This window comes from Tyto alba, unplaced genomic scaffold, assembly GCF_018691265.1.
Source record: "Tyto alba isolate M040663 unplaced genomic scaffold, T.alba_DEE_v4.0 Super-Scaffold_3, whole genome shotgun sequence".
Classification (NCBI taxonomy): domain Eukaryota; kingdom Metazoa; phylum Chordata; class Aves; order Strigiformes; family Tytonidae; genus Tyto; species Tyto alba.
In genome coordinates this window covers 6,757,052-6,781,566 of record NW_024881304.1, presented here as the reverse complement: position 1 = coordinate 6,781,566, position 24,515 = coordinate 6,757,052, and the positions used below count along the sequence as shown (strand labels likewise).

The 24,515-nt window shown below is 52.3% G+C and overlaps 1 protein-coding gene and 1 long non-coding RNA gene across 5 annotated transcripts; one reads left to right on the top strand and one right to left on the bottom strand.

Moving 5' to 3' along the window:
* Positions 1-949: 949 nt before the first annotated feature.
* Positions 950-19,800, bottom strand: GATA2 (GATA binding protein 2). Of its 4 annotated transcripts, none has more exons than XM_042799714.1 (6): positions 19,581-19,800; positions 11,751-12,252; positions 10,420-11,019; positions 7,589-7,767; positions 4,460-4,585; positions 950-3,640 (listed from the first exon to the last, which is right to left on the bottom strand). In XM_042799714.1, exons 2-6 carry the CDS (start codon positions 11,977-11,979, stop codon positions 3,341-3,343), a joined length of 1,434 nt encoding a protein of 477 aa, XP_042655648.1. In that variant the 5' UTR covers positions 11,980-12,252; positions 19,581-19,800; the 3' UTR covers positions 950-3,340. The 4 variants fall into 4 exon arrangements, with proteins under 4 accessions (XP_042655648.1, XP_042655649.1, XP_042655647.1 ...); XM_042799715.1 differs by lacking the exon at positions 19,581-19,800 and adding an exon at positions 14,047-14,122; XM_042799713.1 differs by lacking the exon at positions 19,581-19,800 and adding an exon at positions 12,801-13,181.
* A 266-nt stretch (positions 19,801-20,066) lies between these two features.
* Positions 20,067-22,054, top strand: LOC116962075. The gene is made up of 3 exons (XR_004407357.2): positions 20,067-20,236; positions 20,431-20,534; positions 21,220-22,054. It is a non-coding gene; the product is annotated as an uncharacterized LOC116962075 (long non-coding RNA).
* The last annotated feature ends 2,461 nt before the right edge of the window (positions 22,055-24,515 follow it).

Genomic DNA, 24,515 nt, shown 5'->3' with positions numbered 1-24,515 from the left:
TAATGAGTAAGGAGTTATGCCCAAATTGGTTTCCACAGAAGTGAGACACAACTCCCGGGGGGTCAAAGGAGGAAACCCAAAGTTCATTATCAGTTTTCTTGAAAATATTGTTTTAATAGCAGCAGTACGCTTCCCCACACATGGCAGGGGGACTTTGCTTCACTTTGTAAGGCCCGAAGGAGTTCTTTGTGTGGGTCAGACTCAACCGTGTGATGAAAGCAGCTGCAAGGTTTTGGCCATGGGAGAGCTGCTCGGTAAGCACTCTTCTCCATCCTCACAGGCCAGCCTGCGTGCACACCCCTGGGCACCCACGGCTGCACCCCTTGTTCCCAGGGCAGCACTGAGCAGCTCCAGGCTGGCATCCGCCCCTGTTCCCTTCACACTGCCGATGATGCCAAATGGTAAGAAACAGGTTTCCGGGTTGATGGTGTTGCCTGTTACAGCAATACAAGAACCTACTGAGAACTTTGCCCAGTCTCACACAGGCCCTGCCTCGAAACCCATTAGGCAGCTGGCTGCTTTTCTGCATTTACAGTGCTTTTAAAACTTGTTTTTAATTGAAAAGTATTTCTCCAAACACTTTTCAAGAAAACAACCCAAAAAACAACAAGCAAACAAACAAAAAACAACAGAGAAACCGCAATTCATCATCTGCAATGTAGCTGCTGCCTCAGATTTTAAACTGGTTTGGAAACTTTAGTGCACTTAACTGTGACCCTGTCACCCAAAAACGACACTAGAGAATGAGCTTTTGTACCTGTGCTTTTTATACTAAATCATTCACCATCTACTTTTTTTGTCCTACCCTGGCAGGTTTTTGAAATATCAATAGACCACTCTGCATAAAGTTTAAACTAATAATTCTACTGGCAACAATGACGACAATCATTTTTCCTCTCTTCCCTATTAAAAGCAGCCTTTATGACGACATGAAGCTGGGCACAGGTACTTTCACAAAAAAGGTATTTTATTATTCTTAGCAATATTCACCTTGAAGGAATATGAGGAAAGCATACACTTTTTACAGACAATATATAAACATGTTGTACATAATTAACAATAACTTAGTTCACTAATCCAAAAATAAGCAAAATAAAAATTAAAATAAAACCAGAAAATACTGAAGAATTTTTTTATGCTGATACAAGTACAAAATAATTTAAATCTCAACTGCTGTTGTCTATGCTGCAGTGACTGACAATATATTGCACTTTGTCAACTGTATCAGTAAGTAATCCCTGTCTTCCACCCACATCCCTTTCCCGCCCTCCCTGCCCAAATCCTACAGAAATTTGAGTTGGGTACAAATAATATACAACTGTACCATTGTGAAAGGTAAAAAGTAAAAAAGGACCTAATTTTTTACCTCAGTAGATTAAAAATTCTTATGATTTCTCCCAACCAATTTAGTTTCCTCTTTATTTCCACTTTACAAAGTGCACCTATATGCCTACGCAGACCAGAAAAAGGAGGAATGCAGGATTTTCATGGCTGCTTGGTTCTTAATTATCAAATATTTGAATTACATGTTTAGAAAAAAAAAAAAAATAGCGTACATCCATTTTTATGTTTCGTTTTTTTCTTTAAAGCAGAGCTTTTGCAGTAAAGATACAATTGGCTTGATCCAAAAAAAAAAAACAAAAACCCCAACAACAAAAAAGTTAAAAATTAAAAAAAAAAAAAAAAAAAAAAAAAAAAAAAAAAGCTTGTCACAGAGTTAAGCTTACGTGGTTTACATTATCAAACCCCTCTGTTCATTGGGGCATTTTCATCAGAAGTATAGCTAAATATGTACATTGTATGTTATACTGGAGCTTGTGTTCACGAGAGGCATCAGATCATAACAATCAATAGAATACACTTCACATTGGCAATAGCTTTGTTTTCGGTCATTTACGTACAATATGGTTTAATAATGGGAGATTTTAATTTTTTTTGGTTTTGTTTTTTTTTTTATTTTTTTTCATATAAAATACACTACGGAAAACGGACGTTCCCCTTAGAACGATGCTTTCCCTCGTCTCATAAACTGTCGCTGTGTCTGGGATTTGACGGATGTGTGAAGCTCAAACTGATTGTCTCTCTCTTTCCCCTCTCTAGTGATCTCAACCTCATTTCTGCCCTTCCTCCCTGTGAAGTCCACCGGGGCCTGGATGCCTGAGACAGCACACGCGCTGGCTGGCTGCGTGTGGACGTGGTGGCCACACTGCCACGGCCGTAAGTTTACCCAAGCAGCTAATCTGCATTTTTAAGCAACAGCTGCCAACACAACAGAACAAAATGCTTCAACCTCTAAAGTCTGCAAGTTGGATGTTTTTATGCCCTGTGATGGTTTTTGCTGTGCTAGAAGTTAGCTGCAACACAGTTTGGTAAATGCTTGCTTCTCACCCCTTGTTAGTGCAGGATTGCCTTCCCGAGTTTTTTCCCAACAGTTTGTCTGATGTAGCTGTCTGTTTCGAGGAATAATAGGGTAGTTGGGAGGGGAGCTGGTTTTTTTTTTTTAAATAAATCTTTCATGTTAGGGAAAAGAATTAAGAAATTGTGTCAAAATAACCACCATCTTGGGCACATTAAAATCCCATATTATGGCTACATTTTTGCTTTGTTCCCCTCCCCAGTCTTTTCCCCCTTCCTAGTAGATATTTTGGTACGGTAGATAGATGGAGTTAACCCAAGGGGGCTGCTGAATATGTTCCACTCTCTCCCTCTTGTTTCGAAGGCAGGTTTTCTTACAGAGTAGCCATTGCAAACAACAGCACAAAAACATGCAGAGGGGTTGAGGCTTTTTGTGGAAAACAAGAGCAAAATAAATATGACTTTGTGTCTGATTTCATTTTAAAAATTATGTTTTTATAAAGATGTCCTTTTCTTTTTTCTTTTTTTTTTTTTTCCTTTTTCTTTTTTCCCCATCCCAAACAAAGTCTGCGGTAGAAATCCAGCATGTCTGGCTTCCAGTGAGCCGATTCCGTCCTGGGAGGCTGCTTATATCTCTTTACAATATTCACAGTAATAACAAAGAGAGAAAGGAAAGCCAGTTCCAAGCCTTTTCCTTCAGCTTCTGCCATCTTTTGCTTCCTGCTGGACCATTATCGAACAGGTGAGTTCTTTTTCCTTATACCTGAGGGGGCAAAGTGCATTACAGGCACCGCTACACGTTTCTGCAGAAGACCCATCATTTGCAAGGTTTTAGTCCAGCATCAAGAGTTAAATCGCACGGGAGCAAAGATTCCCTTTTGCCATCCCTACATTCTCCTCTCGGCAGAACGTTTTCTTACTTGGTGTCATCTTAGGCAAAGCCCCATGTTCCTAATCTCTGGGTGGGTCTCTTGGTCATCGGGTTTTATCCCATGGCTGTAACCATGCTGGATGGATGTGGGTGTCCAAATGAGATGCTGGAAGATGGGTGGATGGGGGTAGGTGTTGGTAGGATGTGTCCAGAGTGGCTGAAAGGTGGCAAGTGCCCCATGGGTGCCATGTGGCTAGCAAGGGCAGCAGCGCTGAAGGGAGACGATTTCTCCTGCATGCACTTGGACAGTTCCTCAAAACACTCAGAGCCTTTCTTGCTTTTCTTTGATTTGTTGGACATTTTCCTATTCCTGGTCTGAATTCCTTCCTTTTTCATGGTCAGAGGCCTGTTCACCTGCAAGAAATGAGAAAATCAGGCTCATGCAGACAAAATGACCTTATTGTGCAAAAATGAAAATATTTGGACAGCCCCCATGTGTTTTTCCTGGACGGAGACCTTTTTCTGGCCAAAAAAAATGGTGTTTCTCTCCGCAGAACTTGTTTATATTGATTTGTTTAATAAAACCACACACACAAAAAAAAAACCCTAGACATGAAAAACAAATTGAACTGAATTTGGCAGCTGATGACTCTCTTTCCCGTAGGCTTACCCTCAGTCCTCATTCATTTCCTAATAAAAGACATCAAACTAGGAGGCACACATTGACCCAAATTCAGTCCTAAGACATGAGCAATCTTGTACCAGTAACCTCTGTTACTTACAGTTTAAATAACATTCAAACATGTCAAGTGATTCCTGCTTAGGATTTTTTTTTTAATATAATAAAACAAAGCCTTAGATATAATTATATTAATAAAAATGAAGATGCCCCATCAGGATTAATTTTTGCAGAGAGCCCATTCCAAATGGCCTGTGTTTCTGGAGGGAAACAGCACACAAAACATGCTTAGTTAAAACCAAGTGTGGTAGCTCTATTTTGCCTGATTTGCCCAAGCGTTAGAAGCCAAGCTAATACATTGTAATGTCACTGAACTTAGCATCACTATGCTGACAAAGAATGGCTGTCACTTCCCAGGGGAACCTTAGAGACGGGGGAAGGAATAAAACAACAACCAAAACCCTGAAACCAATAAAAGCCTAGTGTACACCATGCAGTTAAGACATCAATCCCAGCTAGGCAAGCAGCGACATATGAGATGAGTAAATACTCACATTGTGCAATTTATAGTAGAGTCCGCAGGCATTACAAACTGGGTCCCCGTTTGCATTACGTCGCCATAAGGTCGTGGTGGTTGTCTGACAGTTGGCACAACAAGTCCCTGCTCTCCTAGCCGCTGACTAACCAAAAGAAAAAGAAAATTAAAAATGTATCAGCAGGAGGAGGGAGTTCATGAGAAAGGTCAAATTGGACTCAATATTTAGGTTGGGCAGAACTAGTTATTAAGATTTTACAGAGCATCAGGGCCGAAGGAAAGCTCCTGTCAGTTTTACGTTTTGTGGCCATTAGTTTTTTGTTTAAATTCAAGTATTCTCATATGCGAACTGCAGCTTCAAGCCCCGTAATACCCTGTGTGCAGGGGAAGTAAGAACAGAAACAATCCATCTCTTAACTCCACAAACAAAAATTTTAGAGGGCAACATCATCTGATTTGTTCAGGTTTTCCCTTTTCAGGATTCTAGAACGTGTCATGAAAATGAAGTTAACTTTTGGGTTTTTTTTAATCACTGATTTAGTTTCTGCCAATGTTGGGACTGGGTTTGAAAAGAGGGAACGATCTTGAAGAATGTGATTTTTACCCCTACTCTGGCCCTTTAAAGATGGACACAAAAGAAAACCAACTGCATTACTTAACTGGGTGCAGTATTTATCAGAGCCATCACTGCAAATTCAGTTTCCATTTACAAGTGAAAGGGAGAAAACAAAACCGGCTCCAACTTTCTTTAAATATTTAGCAAACCAAATTTCATGCCTTGCAGCAATGATTCTGCTGACCCGTCTGCCGCCTCTGTCCCTACTCAGTTCCTTGGCTGACAAGCCCTCAAACAACTGTCTTAAAATTAAAAAAAAAAAAAAAAAAAAAGGGAAAGAATCCACCACCCTTTCCTAAAACTATTGTTCTGCTGAAACCAAGGTGGGGGGAAAGAAAAATGCCCAAACATCTACCAACCTCCGAAAACAAGAACAGGAAAATAAGAAAGTAGAACAGCAGGCAGCCAGTAATTTCTGGATGGGCCCTTGTCTAGCACACCCCACGATAATACGTTCTTTGTGCAAGCATGAAATCGTATAAAGTGTTATGGACAGACTAATTGCACCCTATATTTTGGGAAATAATTTGTATTAGAAAGTTTCATCCGTGCCTCTGGTGAAGCGGTCAAAATACAGATCATTTTGTGCAATAGGATTAATGCTGAGGAACACTTTCTTTTCCTAAATTAGCAGAGTTTACTTGCTAGTGCATATCAATCGTGGTAATTTCCCCGCGGCTTTGGTCCCTGGATTTTTTTGCTATTAGCCACAGAGAGCCACGGGGTGAAGCGGCGGCGAAGCCCAGGTCAACGTGCGGGGCATCTCCGGGGGCAGAGTCCCGCAGCGGTGGGACGCCCAGACGGGACCGCGGGCGCTTCCCCGGCCGCCGGCCCCGCCGGGGAGCCGGCGCCGCGCGAAGCTCGGACCGACCCGGCTCCCAGAAGGGACGCACCGGGTTCTGTTCTCACTTGCTCCCGATTTACGCCATCGCCCTCTGTAACTTTCCCAAAGCTGATGGACGGCTCTGCAGCTTGAGGCAAGAATCAGGCCCTCAGAGACTCATATTTCCGTCCCTTACTCGCCTGTGAGAACAGGCCAAAGGCAGAAAGAGGGGGTACCCCCTACTGCAAGTACACTCATGCAACCCAAACACAATTAATGCCAGACGTCCAAACACTGACATTATTAATATGATCGCTTTGCTATTGCATGTCAGATGAACAAATTCCCAAGGACGGCCATCTCCCCTCCCCAGCAAACAAGCAGACTACAGTGGAAAAAGGGGCAATAAACAAAGCTGTAAATCAATTAAAACAAAACATTAGAACAACTACGCTAAAAAAAACTCTAGTGCCCCCCAAACCCCCTCCCAGTGAGCTAAGTGTAACAGTCTCCCAGCACACTGGAAGGTGGAGACCTATGTTTGCATATTTGAGATGGCTTACTGATATTCAACTATGCTGCTTAACTCTATGGCCTGTCCCATTCAGACTGGAAAGCACTTGAGCCTGAGAGACGATAATGTTACACTGTTGTCTTAACATTTTTCTATATGTCAGTCACTTTAGAAGGCAAGTCATTAAGAAGCTTGCATAGTTGAAATTCTGACTCAGGACAGAAATCTTCTGTATCCCATCCCAGTGTTAGAGCAGTAATGCCAATTTTCTGCTCTCCAAAGCCCATTGAAACGTGCCCATGAATAGCTAAGAGACTTAGGCACCATAAATCACAAAGCTCCAAAAAATATATTTATTATTCTTAGCATTTTACGCATTATTTGTGGAGTAGAGTGTATTAGAAATTTCAAAACAGCAAGCATGACTGGCAAGGCTTGCCTATAGAAACTCTCTAAAGCTTTTAGAGTCAGGAAACAGATACACAAAGTTTCCTTATCTTTAACGTACAGATATCCGGATAGGAAACTACTACCAGGAGCTTAGAAAGGACATTTTTTTTAAATCACTCAAATGAAAATACAAAGTATAGGTGACTCCATGGAAAAATAATAGGATTTTTTTTTTTTTTTTTTTTAAAAACAGTAGGGGATTGTCTGGGGAGGGAACCAATATTCATATTGCCAGAGAATATAAGAGTGAAAATTACTTCATGGCTTTTATACAAATAATTATTAAGTAGGGAGCAGTAGCTTTGACTCATCTGATTTGTTTTGCTTTTTGGAGCTGGAACTTTTTTTTAGTACACGGTGGAGGACATTCACACTCCTAACCCTTTCGCTCCCAGTATGTGCCCAAAACGTCCCAAGAGGCCGAATAAATGAGGAATTAAATTAAAAGCTGTCATCCGAGGATAAACGGGGAGACGGATACACGATACCCCGCGAGCACTGTGAGCGGCAGGGAGGCTCGGGACGGAGGCGCGCTCGGCGGGCTGCGGCGGCGCGGTGGTCTGTGCCGGGGCTGGGGGCGGAGGGGGGGATCTGCCCCGAGGCACGGCAGTGACCTCGCCGTGACTGACCCCCGTGTACAGTACAGCTCGGCTCCACGCAGGGGCTGAGCGGAGATGAGCTTGTGCCTGCGTGTGGTCCCTTTGCCTAATTTATCCCCAAACCCGGGAGAAACAGAGACACCTACCAGCCTTCGTTTAGGTTTAATGAGAGGTCGGTTTTGACCGTTCATTTTGTGGTAGAGCCCGCAGGCGTTACACAGGTAATGCCCGGTGCCGTCTCTTCTCCAGAGAGGGGTAGCAGTTGCTCCACAGTTCACACACTCTCTGCCTTCTAAATGGAAACACGAAGAAACCGGATTTCTTTCTTTAAAAACAAATTCACAAAAGCTTTTTGCATTGTCCTTTAGGCATTTTCCAGAAGTCAAAACAGCGTGTTAATTCAAGCACAATCAGACAGCAGTGACATCTACAGCACATGCAACAAGGAGCTCAGTGTTTTGAGAACGCCCAGACTCCAGTGAGTATTTTATGTCACGATCAGAAATAGGCAGCTCTCTCTGCAAGGTGAGAAAGAGTGACACTCTTATTGTGTCAGATGGAAGTAATCGTTTCAGTAACGAGAACTCCCTTAATCTGCGCTGGGCACCGCTCCCCTCCCGTATCTATTGCACTCCGATGGGTGCTCTCCTGCCACAAATACACACATACACGTGTAGACAAATGCACACACACCTGCAAACACGCAACGTGTTAAAGAAAGAGCCAAAAGAAGAGGTTTTCTAGAATTAAATCTAAGCAAAAAAGACCTCCCGTTCTATGCTTTCTTTTTTGTTGCAAATACTACGGGATGAGCAAGTAAAGCTGAGCAGACTGGGAATGGATACAGAATGCCAAAGGCTCAGTTATGATTTTTGTTCTAAAGGCAGAAAAACATTGTTAATGCTGATCTTTTGAGAAAGTTCAGTTTCAGCAAGCACTCTGGAAATTACTGCAAAAAACAGGCTTTGAGTTCTTTTCTGTTTATGTGGTTTTTCAACAATAGTTTGGATTTGGTAGGGAGCAGTTTACCTTATTACTGCTTCATTATTAGTTTTAGTAGCACAACGTGGGAAACACGGCATTGTAGAGTGGCTCTATTAAAACCCAGCATGTAACTCCTAGATACCAGTTTCTGCCTCAGAAAGCTCTCTGCTAAAAGTTCATTTGCCTCTGATGGTTAGAGGGCAGGTCTGCTTAATATAGAAATCTCTCTTAATATAGTTTATGCAAATCCTACAGTATTTAACTGGAGAGGAAATTCTTTTTGCTAATAACTGAAGCAGGCCATGTTGAGTTCAGCGGGGCTTGTGTCTCCTTTAATCTAGGGAGTGGGTGGCTTTTAAACAACACAGTCCAGAGTGAAAAATGAGGGGAGCTCTGCTGCGCTGCATTTGTAGCTTTTGTCCCTCCTAGGGCAGGAAGCTGCAGGAGTCGTTGTGTCGTGAGTCTTAGTTTTCCTACAAAAACACTGAGTGGTCACGAACTTTCCCCAGTTCCTTGCACAGGGGGGCTCCCTTACAGAAAAAAAACAACCCGTAAAACAAAACAAAAGAAGCTCTTCCCCCATCTAATAAAATCATCAGCAACTACAGAACAAAAATATAAAAGCTACTCAAGATCCCTTTATCTTCAGAGACCTGGGTCTTGAATGTGTTTCCCCAAACTCGGGAGGCTGGGGCTGCTAATTGCCTTTACTTTTACGCTCTGCACTGCTAAAAAATACGTATACACAGTAGCAACTGCATTTAAATAACGGAAGGGTGTATTTTTCCCCTCAGAGGAGCCATTTGAAACAGAGCTGATGCGCTTGTAAAATAGCTGATATTTTTGTTGCAAAACTCAAAAGAGATCACATTTCTAAATTATTGTCTACTTTAAAAATAAATACACGTAGTGTATTCATAAGCATATCTGTGCAATGATATATAAGAACAGACACACAAGCGCATATACAGCAATTTATTTTTAAAGGGCTATCTAAATTAAGTCTCAATATACTGTGTAGTTCATCTCCTTCCATTGCTGAGGATGTTAAACCAGGAAGGTTAGTAGAATTACACACATTGTCTTAATTGTCTGTCTAGTTGTACAACTAGTGTGATTTCAAAGTGGGACCAAAACTTCGTCCATCACCTAATTTGCTGATTTAGGACTGCACTTTTAGGAAGAAATGCAAGGAGGAGTTGTGAACACGGGCAAGGTCTGCAGTCAGTCATTTGGAAACAGAGATATATCTGGTTCAGAGGGAAAAAAAAAAAATAAAAATATTTTCTAGTTAAAGTTAGACTGGAGTAAGTTAGTGATGACTAGATACCTTAGTCTTTTGCACTGGTATGTAAACTGTATTTGAACTTTTGCTCCTGTAAAATGTGAAGGAAATAAGGCCCTCTGCAATTCGAAGCGGACCAGCCGGCTAAGTTTCGCTTTCATCCTGCGCTGGGGCCTTGGTTCGTATTAACGAAGAGACGGGGAAATTATTGAGGGAGAAGTACCTATCGCTAGAAAGTCCCCTCCTGTGATCCGTGGGGGGTTTTACTGTCTTGGGAGAGCAGGATCCGGCCTGAGCCCCTCGGGTGGCCGAGGCCAGCCAGAGGCTGCTTTTTCTCCAAGGGAAACATTTTTTTCTCACATAAATCCCTCTTTGTAACACTGGATCTGCCGGCTTACACTGCACCGCTGCCCGTGTCCCTCGGCCCCATCCGAGCACCCTGGGGCCGCTGCCCGCTGGCCCAGCGGCCGCTGTGGGTGTGGTGGCACCCACAGAAGCCTGGCGCAAGCTCCATCTCCCCATTTAAAAACCCAGAAAAGCGGGACCAAGCAGCCACCTGCCCCTCCATCCCGCAGCGGGCTGACACAAGCACCCAGCCTGGCAGCAGCCTGCAAGCTCACCCCCAGACAGCCCACCCACGGCAGGCACAGCCCTCACCTCGGCCCTTCCAGCCCGGGGACGGAGTGGGCCCCGGGGGGCAACACTTACCCGAACAGGATCTGGCCTTGCTTCGCGGTTTGGGGGTGAAGCTGGATGCAGGGCCCCCCAGGAAGCTGCCGGGGTGGAAGAGGCTGCTGCTGTAGTCGTGGGCGGCCGGCACGTAGGAGGGGTAGGTGGGGATGGGGTGGTGGGTGGAGGGCTGGGCCCCCATGCTGGTGAGGCTGCTCCTGAGCGGGCTGGCGCTCTCCATCTTCATCCCCTCCGACAGCGACACTTGGTATTTGATGCTGTCTTTGTCCTCCTGCCGGGCCCCGGCGGAGGATGAAGGGGAGGCAGCGCTGGTGGAGTTGGGGTCCGGGGACACTTCCTTGGGAGGGGTCGGGGGGAAGCCGAAGAGGTGGGAGCCGGAGTGCGAGGCCGGGGTGAGAGAAGAGACGGAGGCGGTGCTGGAGGTGCTGCTGCCTGGGTACACCGAGATGGCTCCGGGCGCTCCGGCCGCCGAGGGGTGCAGGGGTGTCTTGGTGAAGGGGTTGACGGTCCAGGGGTTGTGGTGATGGGCAGACAGTGCCGCCTTGCTGCTGTCCAGCCAAGGGATCCCGGGGCTGTGGATAAGGTGAGGCCGGCACATCTGACTCCCGGTCAGGCGGGCTGTGGGGACACAAGAGCGTTTGGGATCAGCACAGGGCGGCTCAGCCCAGAGTAGCGCTGGGAAGCCCCCCAGCTCCCGGCCCAGGCAGCCCCCCAGCCTGCGGGCAGCCGGAGGGGAGCCGGGCAGGGGCGGAGATTTCACAACCCGGAGAAGACCCGCCCGACTGGCACAACAGCCCCTTCGCCCGGTCTCCTCCGAGGGAGACACCGGCCAGCCCAGCCGGAAAGAGCGACGGGCAGCGGGATGGGGACCCAGGCACCCGGGGCGGGATGAGAGGCACCCCCTGTGCTCCCGCCCCACCCCTGGGAGTAAGCAGCAAACCCCCTTCTGCTTTGTCTTCCGAGCTGCTGCAGCGTGCTCTCTCCAGCTCCTAAAAACACCCCCAAATAAAATCCATCGCCCATTTGAATCGGTTTGTATTTTGCATCCGGGAAGTAGCCGTGTCTGAGAAGTTTTAGCCTGTGCGCAAACTATTTCCCCTTCCTCTCTCACCTCCCCCCCTTTCCCTCCCCTCCGCCAGTCCTCGGTTACCTCCAGGGTTAAAATCCACCCGTGCCTCCCTTTCCACCCCGTTTTCTTAAAGCTCCTTCTCCGCCGGCTCCGACACACCGAAGCGGCCCCCGAGTGAAACTGCTCTCCTCCACGCAGGACGGCCCGCACGGAGGGGCCCGGGGAGCGCAGGCGGGGCCGGGGCCGGGGGTGCGCAGGAGGGCAGCGGGTGCGGATTTACCGTGAGCTTGGCTGTAGGAGACCCTGGCCCGGGCATGGGCGGAATTGGCGTAGTAGGGGTTGCCCTGGGAGTCCAGGTGGTTGAAGAAGACGTCGACTTCATCCGGAGGTAGGAGCTGCGCTGGTTCCATGTAGTTGTGAGCCAGTCCGGGATGGTGGCTCTCCGGGTGCTGCCCGTTGAGCACGGCGTGGTGGGCCATCCAGCGAGGCTGGTCCGTGGCCACCTCCATGGCCTCGGGCCTCCCCTCCCGCCCACCCCCGGGCCAGGAGCGAGCGGCGCTCGGCGGGGGGGGGGTGGTGGTGGTGGTGCGGCTGCTGCTGCTCGGGGGGGGGGGGGGCGGCTTTGGGCGCTACCGGTGGGTTTGAAGAGATGGGGTGGCTTTTCTTAAAAAAGAAAACCGCCGGGTGACTGGAGTGCGCCCTCGGAAGGGTGGGGGAGGACCCCCGAAGTCAGCGTGTCCTGAAGTCAGCAGGCGGTGGCGGAGGCAGGTCCGGGGCAGCACCTGCGGGGAGAGACGGGCGGGTGAGCGGCGCGACAGCCCCGGGGTGCGCTGCCCGCCGGGCCGGCTCCCCACCGCCCTGCTTTCCCAGCGGCAAATCGATGGGGAGGGGGAAGCAGAGCCCCTCCCCCCTTCCAAAAATATCCTCTCCCCCAAAGTCCTCGCCTTGCGCCCTCCCTGCTCATTGCCCCACAAAATAAACAGAGATCCCATTTCAAACTCTTTACCAAAAGAGAAAAAAAAAAAAAAAAAAAAAGCCAAAAAGCTTCCTTTTTTTTTTTTTTTCTCCCCCCTGCTCTCGCTACAAACGTCAACAGGAGTTTTTCCAGCTGGCTTCAAAAGCGGGGTAAAAAAGGAAGAACGGCAGATCTAATATAGCGTAGTCCTAGCAAGAACTCCGACTGACACAAAAGGAAAAGGAGGGGGAGAAAAGGGGGGGGGGGGGGGGGGGAAGAGAGAGAGAAGGAGAAGAGGGGGGAAAAGGGTGTTTAGCGAAAGCAGCGAGTGCGCCCTGGCAGCGGCGCGGCAGCCCCCCCGCGCCCCACACTTACCCGGCGCGGGAGGCTGGGTGCCTCCGCGGGGTGGGTGGTGATGGATGCCTGCTCGGAGGATGCGAGTGCCGCAAAGAGGGGAAGAAAGGGGGGGGACGGGGGGGGGGGGGGGAAGGGAAAATGCAAAAAAAAAAAAAAAAAAAAAAAAAAAAAAAAGCCGAGGAGGGAGACGGGGTGGGGGGGGTTGAAAGGCAGAGCGAGCGCGGGAGGAGGAGAGGAGGCTGGATGGAGGGTGTTACTCAGATGGCAAAGCCGCTGCTCTGGCCGGCTCGGTCCCATCCCCGCGCATCCTATATGAGCGCTGGCGCCAGCTGGCCGCGGCGCCGCAGACGGGCCGGGGCGCGCAGGGCCGGCGGCCGGGCCAGCCAATCCCGCCGCCCCACACCGCCCCCAACCGCACCCCCGGCCCCAAACGGAGCCGGCCCGGGGGGGGGGGTGGGGGGGAGAGCGCGGCGCAGACCCCCTTCTCCGCCCCCCTTCCCCCCCCCCCCCCGCCGCCCGCAGCATCCTCGCCCGGCAGCGCCGTGGGGGCTTTCCCCGCCCGGGCTCTGCACGCCCCTGCGGGGCGGGGACGGCAAAATAGGGGGGTCCCGCTGGGGTGTGCGGGGATGGGGGGTGGGGGGGGAACACAGGGGCGGGGGAGCGAGGATGGAGTGCGGGAAGGGCTCGGGGTTGGGGCCGGCTCTGTCGGGTGCTGCTCGGCCGCGGAGCCGCGGCTCCCAGCGCCGCAGCCGGGATGCTCGGGGCGGGGGGGGGGGGGGGGGGGCGTGAAATGGAAATCGGTACCGGGGAGGTAAATATGTTAAAATCCCCTAAATCGGGCACAGCAGCACGCAGCCGGGAGCAGGACAAACCCCAGCGTGGTGGTTCGCATCACGGTAGTTTGAAATAACTGTATGAATCGGGGGAAAAAAAAAATAAAATAAAAACAAATAAATGCAGAGCTCCGCGCCGGCCCCGGGGACCGTCAGGGAAAGGAGGACCCGGGCAGCGGGGCCGGGCCGGGCTCCGCTGGGGACTGCGGCAGCAAACGGCCGGGCCCGGGGAGCCGAGCCGGGCCGGGGCAGAAAGGCGCCCGGGGACCGGCTACAATCTCCCCGGTGGGTCTGCCACACCGCAACCCTGTTTGTTTTTTTTTTTCTCTTTTCCCCCCCTTTAAAAAAAAACAAACAAACAACAACAACAACAAAAAAAAAAAAAAAACACCAAAACAAAACCCCGCCACAGTTTTAATATTTGTAATTACTTGTGTGCTTTAGGCCGGGGAGAGGAGGCGCAGACAAATCAACAGGCGTTTTCGGCGGAGTTCGCGGCGCAGCTCGGCAGCAGCCGGGGTGCGGGTCGGGCTCTGCCACCCCCGAAGGTGCTTTCACCCCGACCGCTTTTGGGGCGAATAATAATAATAATGGGAAAAAGACACAACCAACCCCGCAGAGCACGGCTGGGCGCTGCTGCAGGTCCCGTTTCCCAGGTCGCCTTCATTCCCATTCCTCAGCCGCTGCTTTCGGGGGAAAAGGGATACACCGCCCGCAGATCCCTAAACCTCGGAGATGGACACGAGGTGAGGGCAGCGCCCCTCGCCCGGGGAGCGGGGCGGGGGGTGGAGGAGAGCGGCCCCTCCGCCCGCCGGTCAGCGGCCGCGGCTCCAGCCCGACGGGGCGGCCGGGGCCGGGGGCGCGGGAGTCGGTCGGGGCCGGGGGGGCCGGGCCGGGCCCCAGCGGGGGGAGCCGGGTGGCCCTGGGGGTCCTGCTGTTCGCCCCCCCCGGCGGGCAGCGCTGGGGGCTGGGAGCCGCAGCCGGCCTCCCCCGGCCCGGCCGCCCCAGTCACTACGACGCCGGGGCTCTGACGTCACCCGTCACTGCCAAATTCGCCAGGAAATGAACTTTTTTTTTTTTTTCAAATAATAACAATAATAATAATAATGATGACGGTAATAATAATAAAACTCCCTTTCCTCGCTGCGGAGCCCGTCTGGCCGGAGCGACACGGGGCTCCCTACCTCCTTATTCCCCCCACCACCACCCGCTGTCTCCCCCCCCCCCCCAAACCTCCCCCCAGGGGACCCCCAGCGCAGCCCCCCGGGGGGACCCACAGCGCAGCCCGGCGGGGCGGGGGAAGCGGGGGCCAGGCTGGGGGCGCCGGAGGCTTGGGCAGGGGGACCCGGCATTGCTCTCCCTCCCCCCCATCCTTTCCTCCACCGGCCTCCTGCACCCAAAGCCCGGGTTGCCCCACTCACCCCCCTCCCCAGCCCCCTGCCCCCGGGGCTGCGCGGCGACTCCGGGACCAAAGCTCCTCTCGCCCCCTCCTGCCGCCGGGGGGGGCGGGGGGGGGGGTCGCAAGCGGCGGGGCGGGCAGCAGCTCCGCCGTCGGCTGCCGGGCGCGGAAGGGGCGGTGGAGCCGGCTTCTCCCGGGACGGACTGGTTGGCCCGGGCAGGCCGGGGCCAGGCGCTGGGCCGGGCTTGGGGGGAGAGGGGCCGGTGCTCGGGTGGGCAAGTGACCCCCGCGCCGTGGGGCTGCTGCCCGCGGCGGAGCGTGCCCGGGCGTCTTAGGCCAGAGGTGCCAGGGAGGAAAGGAAAACAAAAGGAAAAAAAAAAAAAAAATAAAAAGGAAAGTTAAAAGGCAGAGCGAGAACCAAGCGAACTTTCTAAAAATCCAGCTTCTCCCTCCGAAGCGCTTTTCTTTCTACATGCACAAAAAAACCCACACACCAAACCCACTCAAATATCCCCCCAAAACGGACTTTAAAAAAATTATTATTGTTGTTTTAAAGAAGGGTGACTATAAAATAAACCCGGGCGTTTGCAGGTAGGTCCCCTCGGCGCCTCGTTCTCCCCACAGCCCCGAGGCTGCGGGAGCCGGGGCGCACCGGGCCCGCGGGGTCCCTCCCGCTGCAGCCGGGATCACCCCGGTCCCTCCGGCTCCCGGCCGGCGGCGAAACCCAGCGCCTCGCTACGCTCTTATTAATTAATATGGATGTTTTCATTATTACTCGCCTGCCATCAGCACCGGGCCGCGATTTTTTTTTTTTTTTTTTTTTGGGGGGGTGGGGGGGAAGTGGGGTGGGCTGTTTGTTTTAGGCAGGTGATAAAATCGCAGTTAACGAGCTGATAATTCGTTCGTGTTTGTTTTAAAAGACAAATTGTAAAGATTAATCAGGCGGCTTGATTTATGGCGAGGCAGACCCCGGCGCTGCCCGGCCAGGGCTCCCTGAAGCCCCCGGCTCGGGTTACCCGGCCGGCGAAGCAAAACAAAAGGGCCGAGCGGGCAGCGGCGGCGGCTCCGGCCGGGCCCCCGCCCCGGCGCCCACCCCCCCCCCCGGCCCCGGCCCCGGCCCGGGGCTCCGGCCGCCCCCTCCCCGCCGCCGAGGTGCTGGCCCCGCGGCCGGCGCCTCGCCTCCCCCCCAGCTCCCGCGGTTTGCACACACCCCCCCCCTCCCCGCCACCCCCTATTAAAATCTTTTGTAAAATAAATGACCCCTCCAGCAGGGATGAACGATTTTTGCTGAGGGAGCGATTTAATTCCCGTGGCTGAGCTGGGAGACTTCCTAGCCAGCCGGCTCGCTGGATTTCACTTTATTTTATTTTATTTTTTCCCCGCCGTATCCCGTCCCCGCTGCTTGCGTTCGGCGAACCGGCTGCCGGCTCCACTCTCCGCCGCTAAATGCCCCGGCGGCACGGCTGGGGTTTTTAATTGAATTAATTCACCCGTGGGGAGCAGCAGCAGCCTGCGCTGGCTGCTGGGGGCGAGCGGCTTAGCTCCACTCCGCAGCCCGCTTCACACGGCTGCTTAGGCAGCTCCTCTCAATTTTCTGCCCAGTCTCCGGGGAGCGGGTCCGGCCGAGCCCGGGACGCGCCCTGCTCCCCTACCCCGCTCCTTCCAACCCCCCTTTTGCCTTTTTCCCTCCTTTCTGCCTTTTTTTTTTTTTTTTTCCTTCTTTTTTTCCTCGACATAACGGGCTCCGCTTTATTAACTCAATTTTGTTATTGCCGTTGATTTTTTTTTTTTTTTTCCTTTTCCCAGATGTGGAAGCACAACTGGTTATTTTGATTTGATTGACAAGTGATGTCATATCGTTAAGGGAGGGGGGAGACAACATGTTTTAGCAACAGTTAGTAGCGCCATGTAATGGAGTTGACACCTATGCCTAGGCAGAGAACAAATCCCCCCGGCCGTGCACACAGACTATTTATTTACACGCGCGAGTGGGGTTTCTTTTTCTTTTTTTTTTTTTTTTTTCCCCTGATCCTGGGTGCTTGGACCTGGGAAAAAGTGTACCTGAGCGAACGGGGCTGGGCTGGGTGGGACCCGCAGCCCCCGGGGCACTTTCCTGCAGACACCCCCCTTCCCGGGGAGCCGCCGGCGGCCCCCCCCCGTCCCCCCGCTCCCTCTCGCCGCCCGGTGAAACGAGACTCGGGGGTCGAGACCTCCCGGGGTGGCCGCGCAGCATCTTCCCCCCCCCGCTCCTCTCCGCCCCAAAGGGCATCCCGCGGCGGCCACAAGCAGAGAGGGCAGGAAAAACTCCGGGAAAAGAAAGAAAAAGAAGGAGAAAAGCGCTCAGCCCCGCGCCGGGCCGCCGGTGTGCGAGCCTCGGGCCGGGCCGGGCCGGGGGAGGCGGCGGGGAGGGGGCTGGGAGGGCTGGCGGTGGGCTGTGGGCGTCCCGCCCCGACCCCCCCGGCCCTGCCCGGCCCCCCCGGCCCCCCGCCCCGCCGGGGCCGCGGCAGCGACCCGGCCCGGCCGGTGCCAGCGGCTCCCGCCCGCCCGCAGGTAGGAGCCCCGGGGAGCAGCCCCTTCCCCTCGCACCCCCCCCTCGCCGTGAGTTTATTTCGTTAGGTGTGATTTTTTTGAGGGAAGGGAAAGTCCTTGCTTTCTGCTTTTTTTTTTCGGGATTTTCCTCCCTCTGGTCTTGTCTCCGCTTTGCTTTTCTTCTCCCCCGGCCCCCCCGTCCTGCGTTACTAGCACGTATTAATGGCTGCTAATAGGGTTATAAAATGACACAGTTACCTCTTAACCGCAAGACCCTATTTAAGCTGCATTAAAAAAAAAAAAAAAAAAAAAAAAAAAAAGAGAGACGGCTCGGGGAATAAATCACAGAATACTTAATCTTTTTTTTTTTTTTTTTCCTAAAAACTGTAGGAGCCTCCTCGCTATTCCCCCATCCCGCAGACGTGGGAACCCTCGGTCCCAGCCTCCCGCACACGCCTTCACCTGCGCTTTGTCCGCAATTTGCCCGGTGCCCGCTGCCCCCCGGCTCGCTCGGCTGCGAATAAAAGGGAGGAAAAGCCTCAAGTCGACCCCAGCCTGCCCACAAATACGCCTTTTGTGCAAGTTCCCAAAGAAAAATGCGTGCGGGGGGGAGTTTGCTCATGCACGGCTTTGTCCAGAAAAAGGTATAAACATTTTTTTCAGGCTCTGCCAGGAAAGATTTCGTTCGCAGGAGCTCGCTTTAATTTTTTTTTTCTTTTTTTTTTCCCCCTTGCAAGGTTATTTCGGGCGCAGCTGCTGCAGGAGGGAGGAAAGAGGCCGATCCCGCAGGTTTGATTTGTTTCTCCGCAGGCAAAACTTCGCTGGGGAGGGACCGAGCCCGGAGCGGGGAGCGGGGCTCGTCTCCCACCCGGCCCCGCCCGCGGCTGCTCCCCGCCGCCCCCGGCTGCCTTTCCCCTGTGAGCCGCGGGGCTTGAACCAGGCCGGGGTTTAGACTTCCGAGAAAAACAAAAAACAAAACAAAACAAAAAAAAACCCAACAAACTTGCGTTTAATAAAGATGCTTCGTGCTCTGGGGGAGAACGATCCCCACGATTGAAACCCGTACCCCTATTAGTGAAATCGCTTTTCTTATTGAAATCGCCTCAAATCCAAGCAGGCTCCGCTCCTGGTTGTTTCTATATTTTTTTTTTTTTTTTTTTGCCTTCCAGCCTCAGCACCGCAAAGCAAAAGGAGGATAAAGAGGGGAACTTTGCACATACAACAACAACAAAAAAAAAAAGAAAAAAAAAAAAGGAGAGGAGAGGAGGGTGAAAGAGCCCGCGGAGAAGAGCGGCCCGCTCCCCGATGTGGCTGGGTAATTTTAAATCATGCAAAGCCCCGTAAAGCTGCCGCACGGGACTGGGACGGGGAGGATTCCCCGGCAGGCAGGTGCAGGGGAGCGGGGCCGGGCCCTGCCGGCTTTCCGGGGCAGAACAAACCCTCGCATCTTTTTTTTTTTTTTTTTAATGCCCAAATCTGCCAACAATGGGAGCGAGGAGATAGGATGTGGCTGCGGGGAGGGGGCACGGGGCTCTGCACACTCTGTCTCCGGGAAGTGTCTGCCTGGCCGCTCTGGGTGAAATGTAACTTTCCAAGATGCAGATTTAAATAATTACCCCGGTGACAATGGGGGGGGGGGGTGTGGAAAAAAAAAAAATAAAAATCAACCAAACACCAAACCCTCCAACCCAAACGCGAGCCGGCGGCAGGGTGCCCGTGCGGGGAGCACACCCCAGCCGCCGCGCAGAGCCCGCGGAACCTCCGCGGTGCCTCCGAGCCGGCGGACGCTGCCCCGGGCTCAGCGCGGCCCGGCCCCGGCCGGCCGGGCGGGAGGAGGCGGCCCGGGGGGGTCCGGGCGTGCTGGAGGCGTTTTTTCGTTCTTTACAAAACCCTGCCAGGGTCGTCCCCAGGGGAAACTGCTCCGAGCGATGCGCTCCGGCCGCGGGACCCGCATCCCGCTGCGCGGCGGCGGCGGGGCCGCGGGGCCGGGACCGCAGCCCCCGGGCCGCGCAGAGCCGCGCAGCCGCATCCCCTTACCTTGCCTTTCGCCCGTCCTCGTTTTTCTTTCAGTTTTCCGCCCGGTGCCTGGAAAGCGCCGGTTCTCCTCCTCCGCGGGGCCGTTCCGCGGGCTGCGGAGGGGACGCGGGGAGCCTCCCCCGCCTGTCTGCGCCGGCTCTGCCGCGGGCGGTGGGTGCGCGCAGCGCGGCGCAGGGGCTGCCCGAGGTGCGCGCTGCTTAAAACTGGCAGCAGTTTTCGAGCTGAGCCCTTTTTTTTTTTTTTTTTTTCTCCCTTCCCTCCGTCCCCCCTTCCCTTCCTCCCTCCCTCCCTCCCTCTCTTTTCCTCTCTCCCTTCTTTCCCTCCCCTTCTCTCTCTCACTCTCCTGCATTCAAGGATGGCACAGCGAGCCACTGTGTATTTATGTACATAATAAGGCAGCTCGTCCCCTCCACTTCATTTGCATCATTACAATATCTGTACAAGCACATCACATTGTCTGTTGCTTGCACCTTTTGTTACGGTTGCTGTCACAGTCTACGCGACTTGACTTTCATATTTTAAATGAATTGATATTATACCAACAACACCCACCCACATCCCAGGCGCTGGGAAACCGGGCTCCGACGCGCTGGGTGCCGCAGCCCCAGCCTCTCCCCAGCCGCTCTCTTCTTCCACCGGATCCCAAGGAAGCTGGGGTGGGGACACACGCTTTGTAGGATCAATTATTCGTATAAATTATTCCTATTCGTATTAATTTTGTTTTCGCTCCCTAGTGAAGGGCATGTTTAGGGGGTTGTTGGATTTTTTTTTTTTTTTTAGTGGCATTGGCCAGCCTAGCTTTTGTATAACCTCGTGTTTCTTCTCCCCTCCTCTCCCTTCCCAAACGCAGTCTTTCGGGCTGTGCACCTGCACGTAAGAAAGGCAGCAGAGAAGCTGGAAGAGGCGCAAGCAGCTATTACCCGACGAGTCGTTGTTTTAGCTAGGAAAGAAACGGTAAAATACATATCTCGTAGACCACTAGGAATTCCAGTCAGAACGAATGTTTTTGGAAATGTTTGTGTGCCCCAGCCCCGGGTTGGCAGTCCTCACCTGCTGGGTATTTCCCTCCCGGTGCGTGTGTGTGTGCGGGGCTGGGGGGATCCCCTCGCCAGGCGCCCCTGGCTGCACGGGGTGGGGGGCCGCGGGGCGCGGCGCGATTCTGGGGGGGGGGGGGGGAACAACAGGCGAGACCCCCGCCCCAGGCTGCGGGAAAACCGTATTAATAGAGAGACAAAGGCCGGCCCGTCCGGCGGGGGCCCTGCGGGAGCGGGGGAACGAAATACGGTTCAGGAAAGGAAGGAGAAAAGTTTCGCGGGAGAGGAATTATCATCATAATGGAGGTAAAAATGTGAACAGGGGAAAGGGGGGGGGGGGATATCCTATTCTGCTGGCATTTTCTGTCTGTCTTTGTGATATGGTTCGGGGGGAAAAAGGGTCCTTGATATGCGGCAGATAATTCTTATCAGCCCCACGCAGCCTATTTCCAAAGTAAGTGTTTTAATTACTCCTCCTGTATTACCCTTCATCCTCTGAGAGGAGATACATCGCCAGATTTATGCAGGGGAAAAAAATACAAAAGAATGCGGTATTAAAATATATACATGCATATATATCCCCCTCTTTTTTCCCTTGTGCCCAGGAAGAGGGAGACGCTGTCGCCAGCCGCGCCCTGGGATCGCCCCTGCTCGGAACGACTCTAAAACGAGGAACCGTCGCTCAGACGGAAAAACTGCGGGAAAAGTGGTGTTTTGAAGCCTGCAGATTTTTCCCCAAGCGGGGACAGACGGGGGTGTCGGAGCCGAGGGCTCGGGGGGGCTGAGACCGGCGGAGGTCAGGGCTGCCCACCCGAGGCTCCCCACGCTGCCGCCTGCTCGCCGGCCGGGCTGTCCCGGGGCCGGGGCCAACCCCCCCCGTGCCACCAGGGGCATTGGGGGGCGGAGGAGCGGGGGGTTGCGATTTTCCCCTCATCCCCGCTGGAAGAGAAGGATGTTTTCCTCCGCTGTTTAGCTTTCGTACTAAAGATGTCATCTGAAAGTCTGGGAGGAAGGGGGGACCGTGCTCTGCTCTCTTCCACGGTAACAACCATATTCTGCATATTGAAAATATGATAGACAGTGGGAACGGCTTTTTTTTTTTTTTTTTTTTTTGCCCCCCTTAAGAAAAAAAAAAAAAAAAAAAAAAAAGAACCAACCTTTTCAATATTGATTCAACAAAAAAGAGAGGGAGAGAATTTAAAAAGAGAAGAAGCAGCACCAGCAGCAGGGAGAATATACGCTCAGCAACTCTCCAGGTTCGCTTCCTTATTATTACTATCCAGGGGTAATTTTTCATCTCTGCTAGCTAATCTTTGTTCCTTGTGAAGATAATGAATAGCCCAATCCTTATCTCCTGGGCTCCTGGAGGCTGCTGGAGAATGGGGTTGAACAGGGTTGAAAATTGGTTCCAAAGTGCTGCTGAATAAATGGTGTTCCTTATCTCTCGCTTCCAGATTATCGGAACCCTTTCAAAACTCACACAACAAATACAGCCACCGCATCTAATGCATCATTTACCAGAGCAGATCTCCGCGTTTGATCGGCAGATAGGCAAAATCTATGTATTCCTTGCTTTACTTAGTATGCATGGACTCGGGGCTGCTGTGCATGCGGGGTGCCCCCCGGCCGGGCCTGGGACACCCCCAAGGCTCTTAGCACACACAGGTCTTTGCTGTGGACTCTGTGGAGTGACAAGAGTGTGTCCTGCCTGTCCCCAGCCCAGGGGGAGCAGGGTGGGACCGCAACCCCCCCCCTGCAAGGTGCTGCCATGCAGCGCACTTGGAAATTCGGGGTTGCTCCTCTGGGAAGGTGATGGATTTGCAGGGAGAGGGGAAGGGGTGTGAGCATCATCCTGGGCACCCCAGGCACCTGCTCGCCCTCCTGCTCACTCCTGTACCCACAGTTGCAGTCACCCGCACCACGAACAGTCGCTGCTCTGGGAGTGCTGAGCCCCGGCTGCGTGGCAGCACCCCTGCCCCCCCCCCCCCGCCCCCCCCCCCCCCCCCGCCCCCAAAGCTATTTTCAGGCTCAGCCATGTCCTAGTCCTGCCCCAGCCCTCAGCAGTCTCAAGCCTCAGCTGGACCAGTCTGGTAAAACCTCCCGGTGCTCTCCCCAGCTTGTGCCCTCAAATCCTGGCAGCCCAGCCATGAACCCCAGCCAGTCCCTCGGGTCCCCCAGGGGCTGGGGTCAGCTTCCAGCCCTCCCCGTCAGTGCTGGGTGATCCCCCCACATCTCAGCCACAGGCAGAATAGGGCACCCAGGGCAGCCCAAATTTGGGGAGCAACTGGTGATCTTGAGGGAGAAAAAGTAACAAATAAACCCACAGAAAAGGAATCTTTTGCTCTTGGAGTTAGTGTGAAGTCTGTCTCTTCCAGGTCAGAGCAGCATCAAGTTTTCTTTTTCTTTCTTTCTTGCTTTCTTTTTCTCTCTTTCTCCCTCTCTCTCTCCTTCTTTCTCTTTATTTTTTCCCACTAGGTTTTCTTTTTTATTATTTTTTTTTCCCAAAAAAACATCTGCATAATAGTAAATGCCTCCCAGCCCAGCTGTGCAGGCCCCTGCTCCAGAGCAGGAGATCCCCCAAACCAGAGCTAAGGACACATGTCCTCTCGACTTCCACCCACCCCTTCTTTCCCTGACAGCGTCTGAGCCTGTGCCCAGGTACCAATCAAGGTGATATTTTATTTTACACCACCACAGCACACCCCTGTGTCCCCAGCACTGCTCCGGACCCCCAACCCAGGGAGGCCAACGAGATTCTGGGTTGGGGACAGGACATCCACAGTGTCGCAGTCCCCTCTGCCTGTCCAGCAAAGCTCATCCCTCCCCTGACTGGAAAGGGAGAGAAACTTTCGTGGGAAGTTGCGGGCAAGCAGCAGCCCCAGCCAGCCCCTTCCCGTGCTCAAGAGTTTTGCAAATGTTCAACTTGTACTAATTTTTTTATGGCTGTATTCACAGTTGTTCCCTGTAAAAAATGGACCTGTGTTAGTTTATTAATAACCTAAACATTACGTATTAAAGACCTATGAGTGACACAAGATGACAAAAAGCTGTATTTTTCCAATATACACAAGCACACATTTAATAACCTTCTATTGCATCTCAGCTAGGCCTTCTCTCTGATGGTTCCCATGGCAACTGAGATAAAAAAGCAGCCATTTTCCATATCTCTATGAAAGTCTATTATATTGCAGGATTAGTTCATCTTCTGCTAAGGTCAAACACAAAGTCATACAACCTGAAATATTTAGAATCCATGTACATTCATTTTTTTATATGCCCTTTCATTTTCCACAAAAGACTGGGCTCCTCTGAGGTTTTATTCCCCAGAAAATGCTAAGCAAAGCAATAAAAAAATCATGATTAGCAGCTGATGAAAAGTTCAATTGTTTTTTTTTTTTTTTTTTCCCTTTTTTCCTAGGGTTTTTTTTTCCCCTTTTTTTTAAAAAAAAAAAAAAAAAAATCCACACACTATTGTTGGGCAGATAGTGCCTTCCCCATTTATCTCTATCAGCAGCCGTGATTGCAGCCGATACCGGCCGGCTAATTGGGCTGGGAGCAATTTGCAGGCGGACGGCGTCACCTTCTGGCTGCGGCGGGTGAGACAGCGCCGGGGCCGGGGCGCCGGGGGGGTAGGGGCGCTGCTGGAGCCGCCCCCGCTTCGGCACCCCCCAGCCCGCTCCGGGGACCCAGGCAGGAGCCGGGGCTCCCACGGCGGCTTCGTGGGGCTTCCCACGAGAGGTACCCCAGGGTACGGGACGGCACTGCTCAGCTCTGCACCCCTCCATAAGAATTAATATCATCTCGCTGCGGGCTTGCAAACATTTCAAGAATCTGTGTCTGCTTATTCCTGCGATGAGTAAACATTTTTATGTATTAGCGTGTCGTGATGAGGTGCTCAAAG

Coding starts and splice junctions, on each gene's coding strand:
- GATA2 (XM_042799714.1), bottom strand. CDS start 11,979: ATGGAGGTGGCCACGGACCAGCCTCGCTGGATGGCCCACCACGCCGTG. Junction 11,020..11,750: donor CTCCTACAGCCAAGCTCACG/GTAAATCCGCAC, acceptor GTGTCCCCACAG/CCCGCCTGACCGGGAGTCAG. Junction 7,768..10,419: donor CAAGGCCAGATCCTGTTCGG/GTAAGTGTTGCC, acceptor TTGTTTTTAAAG/AAAGAAATCCGGTTTCTTCG.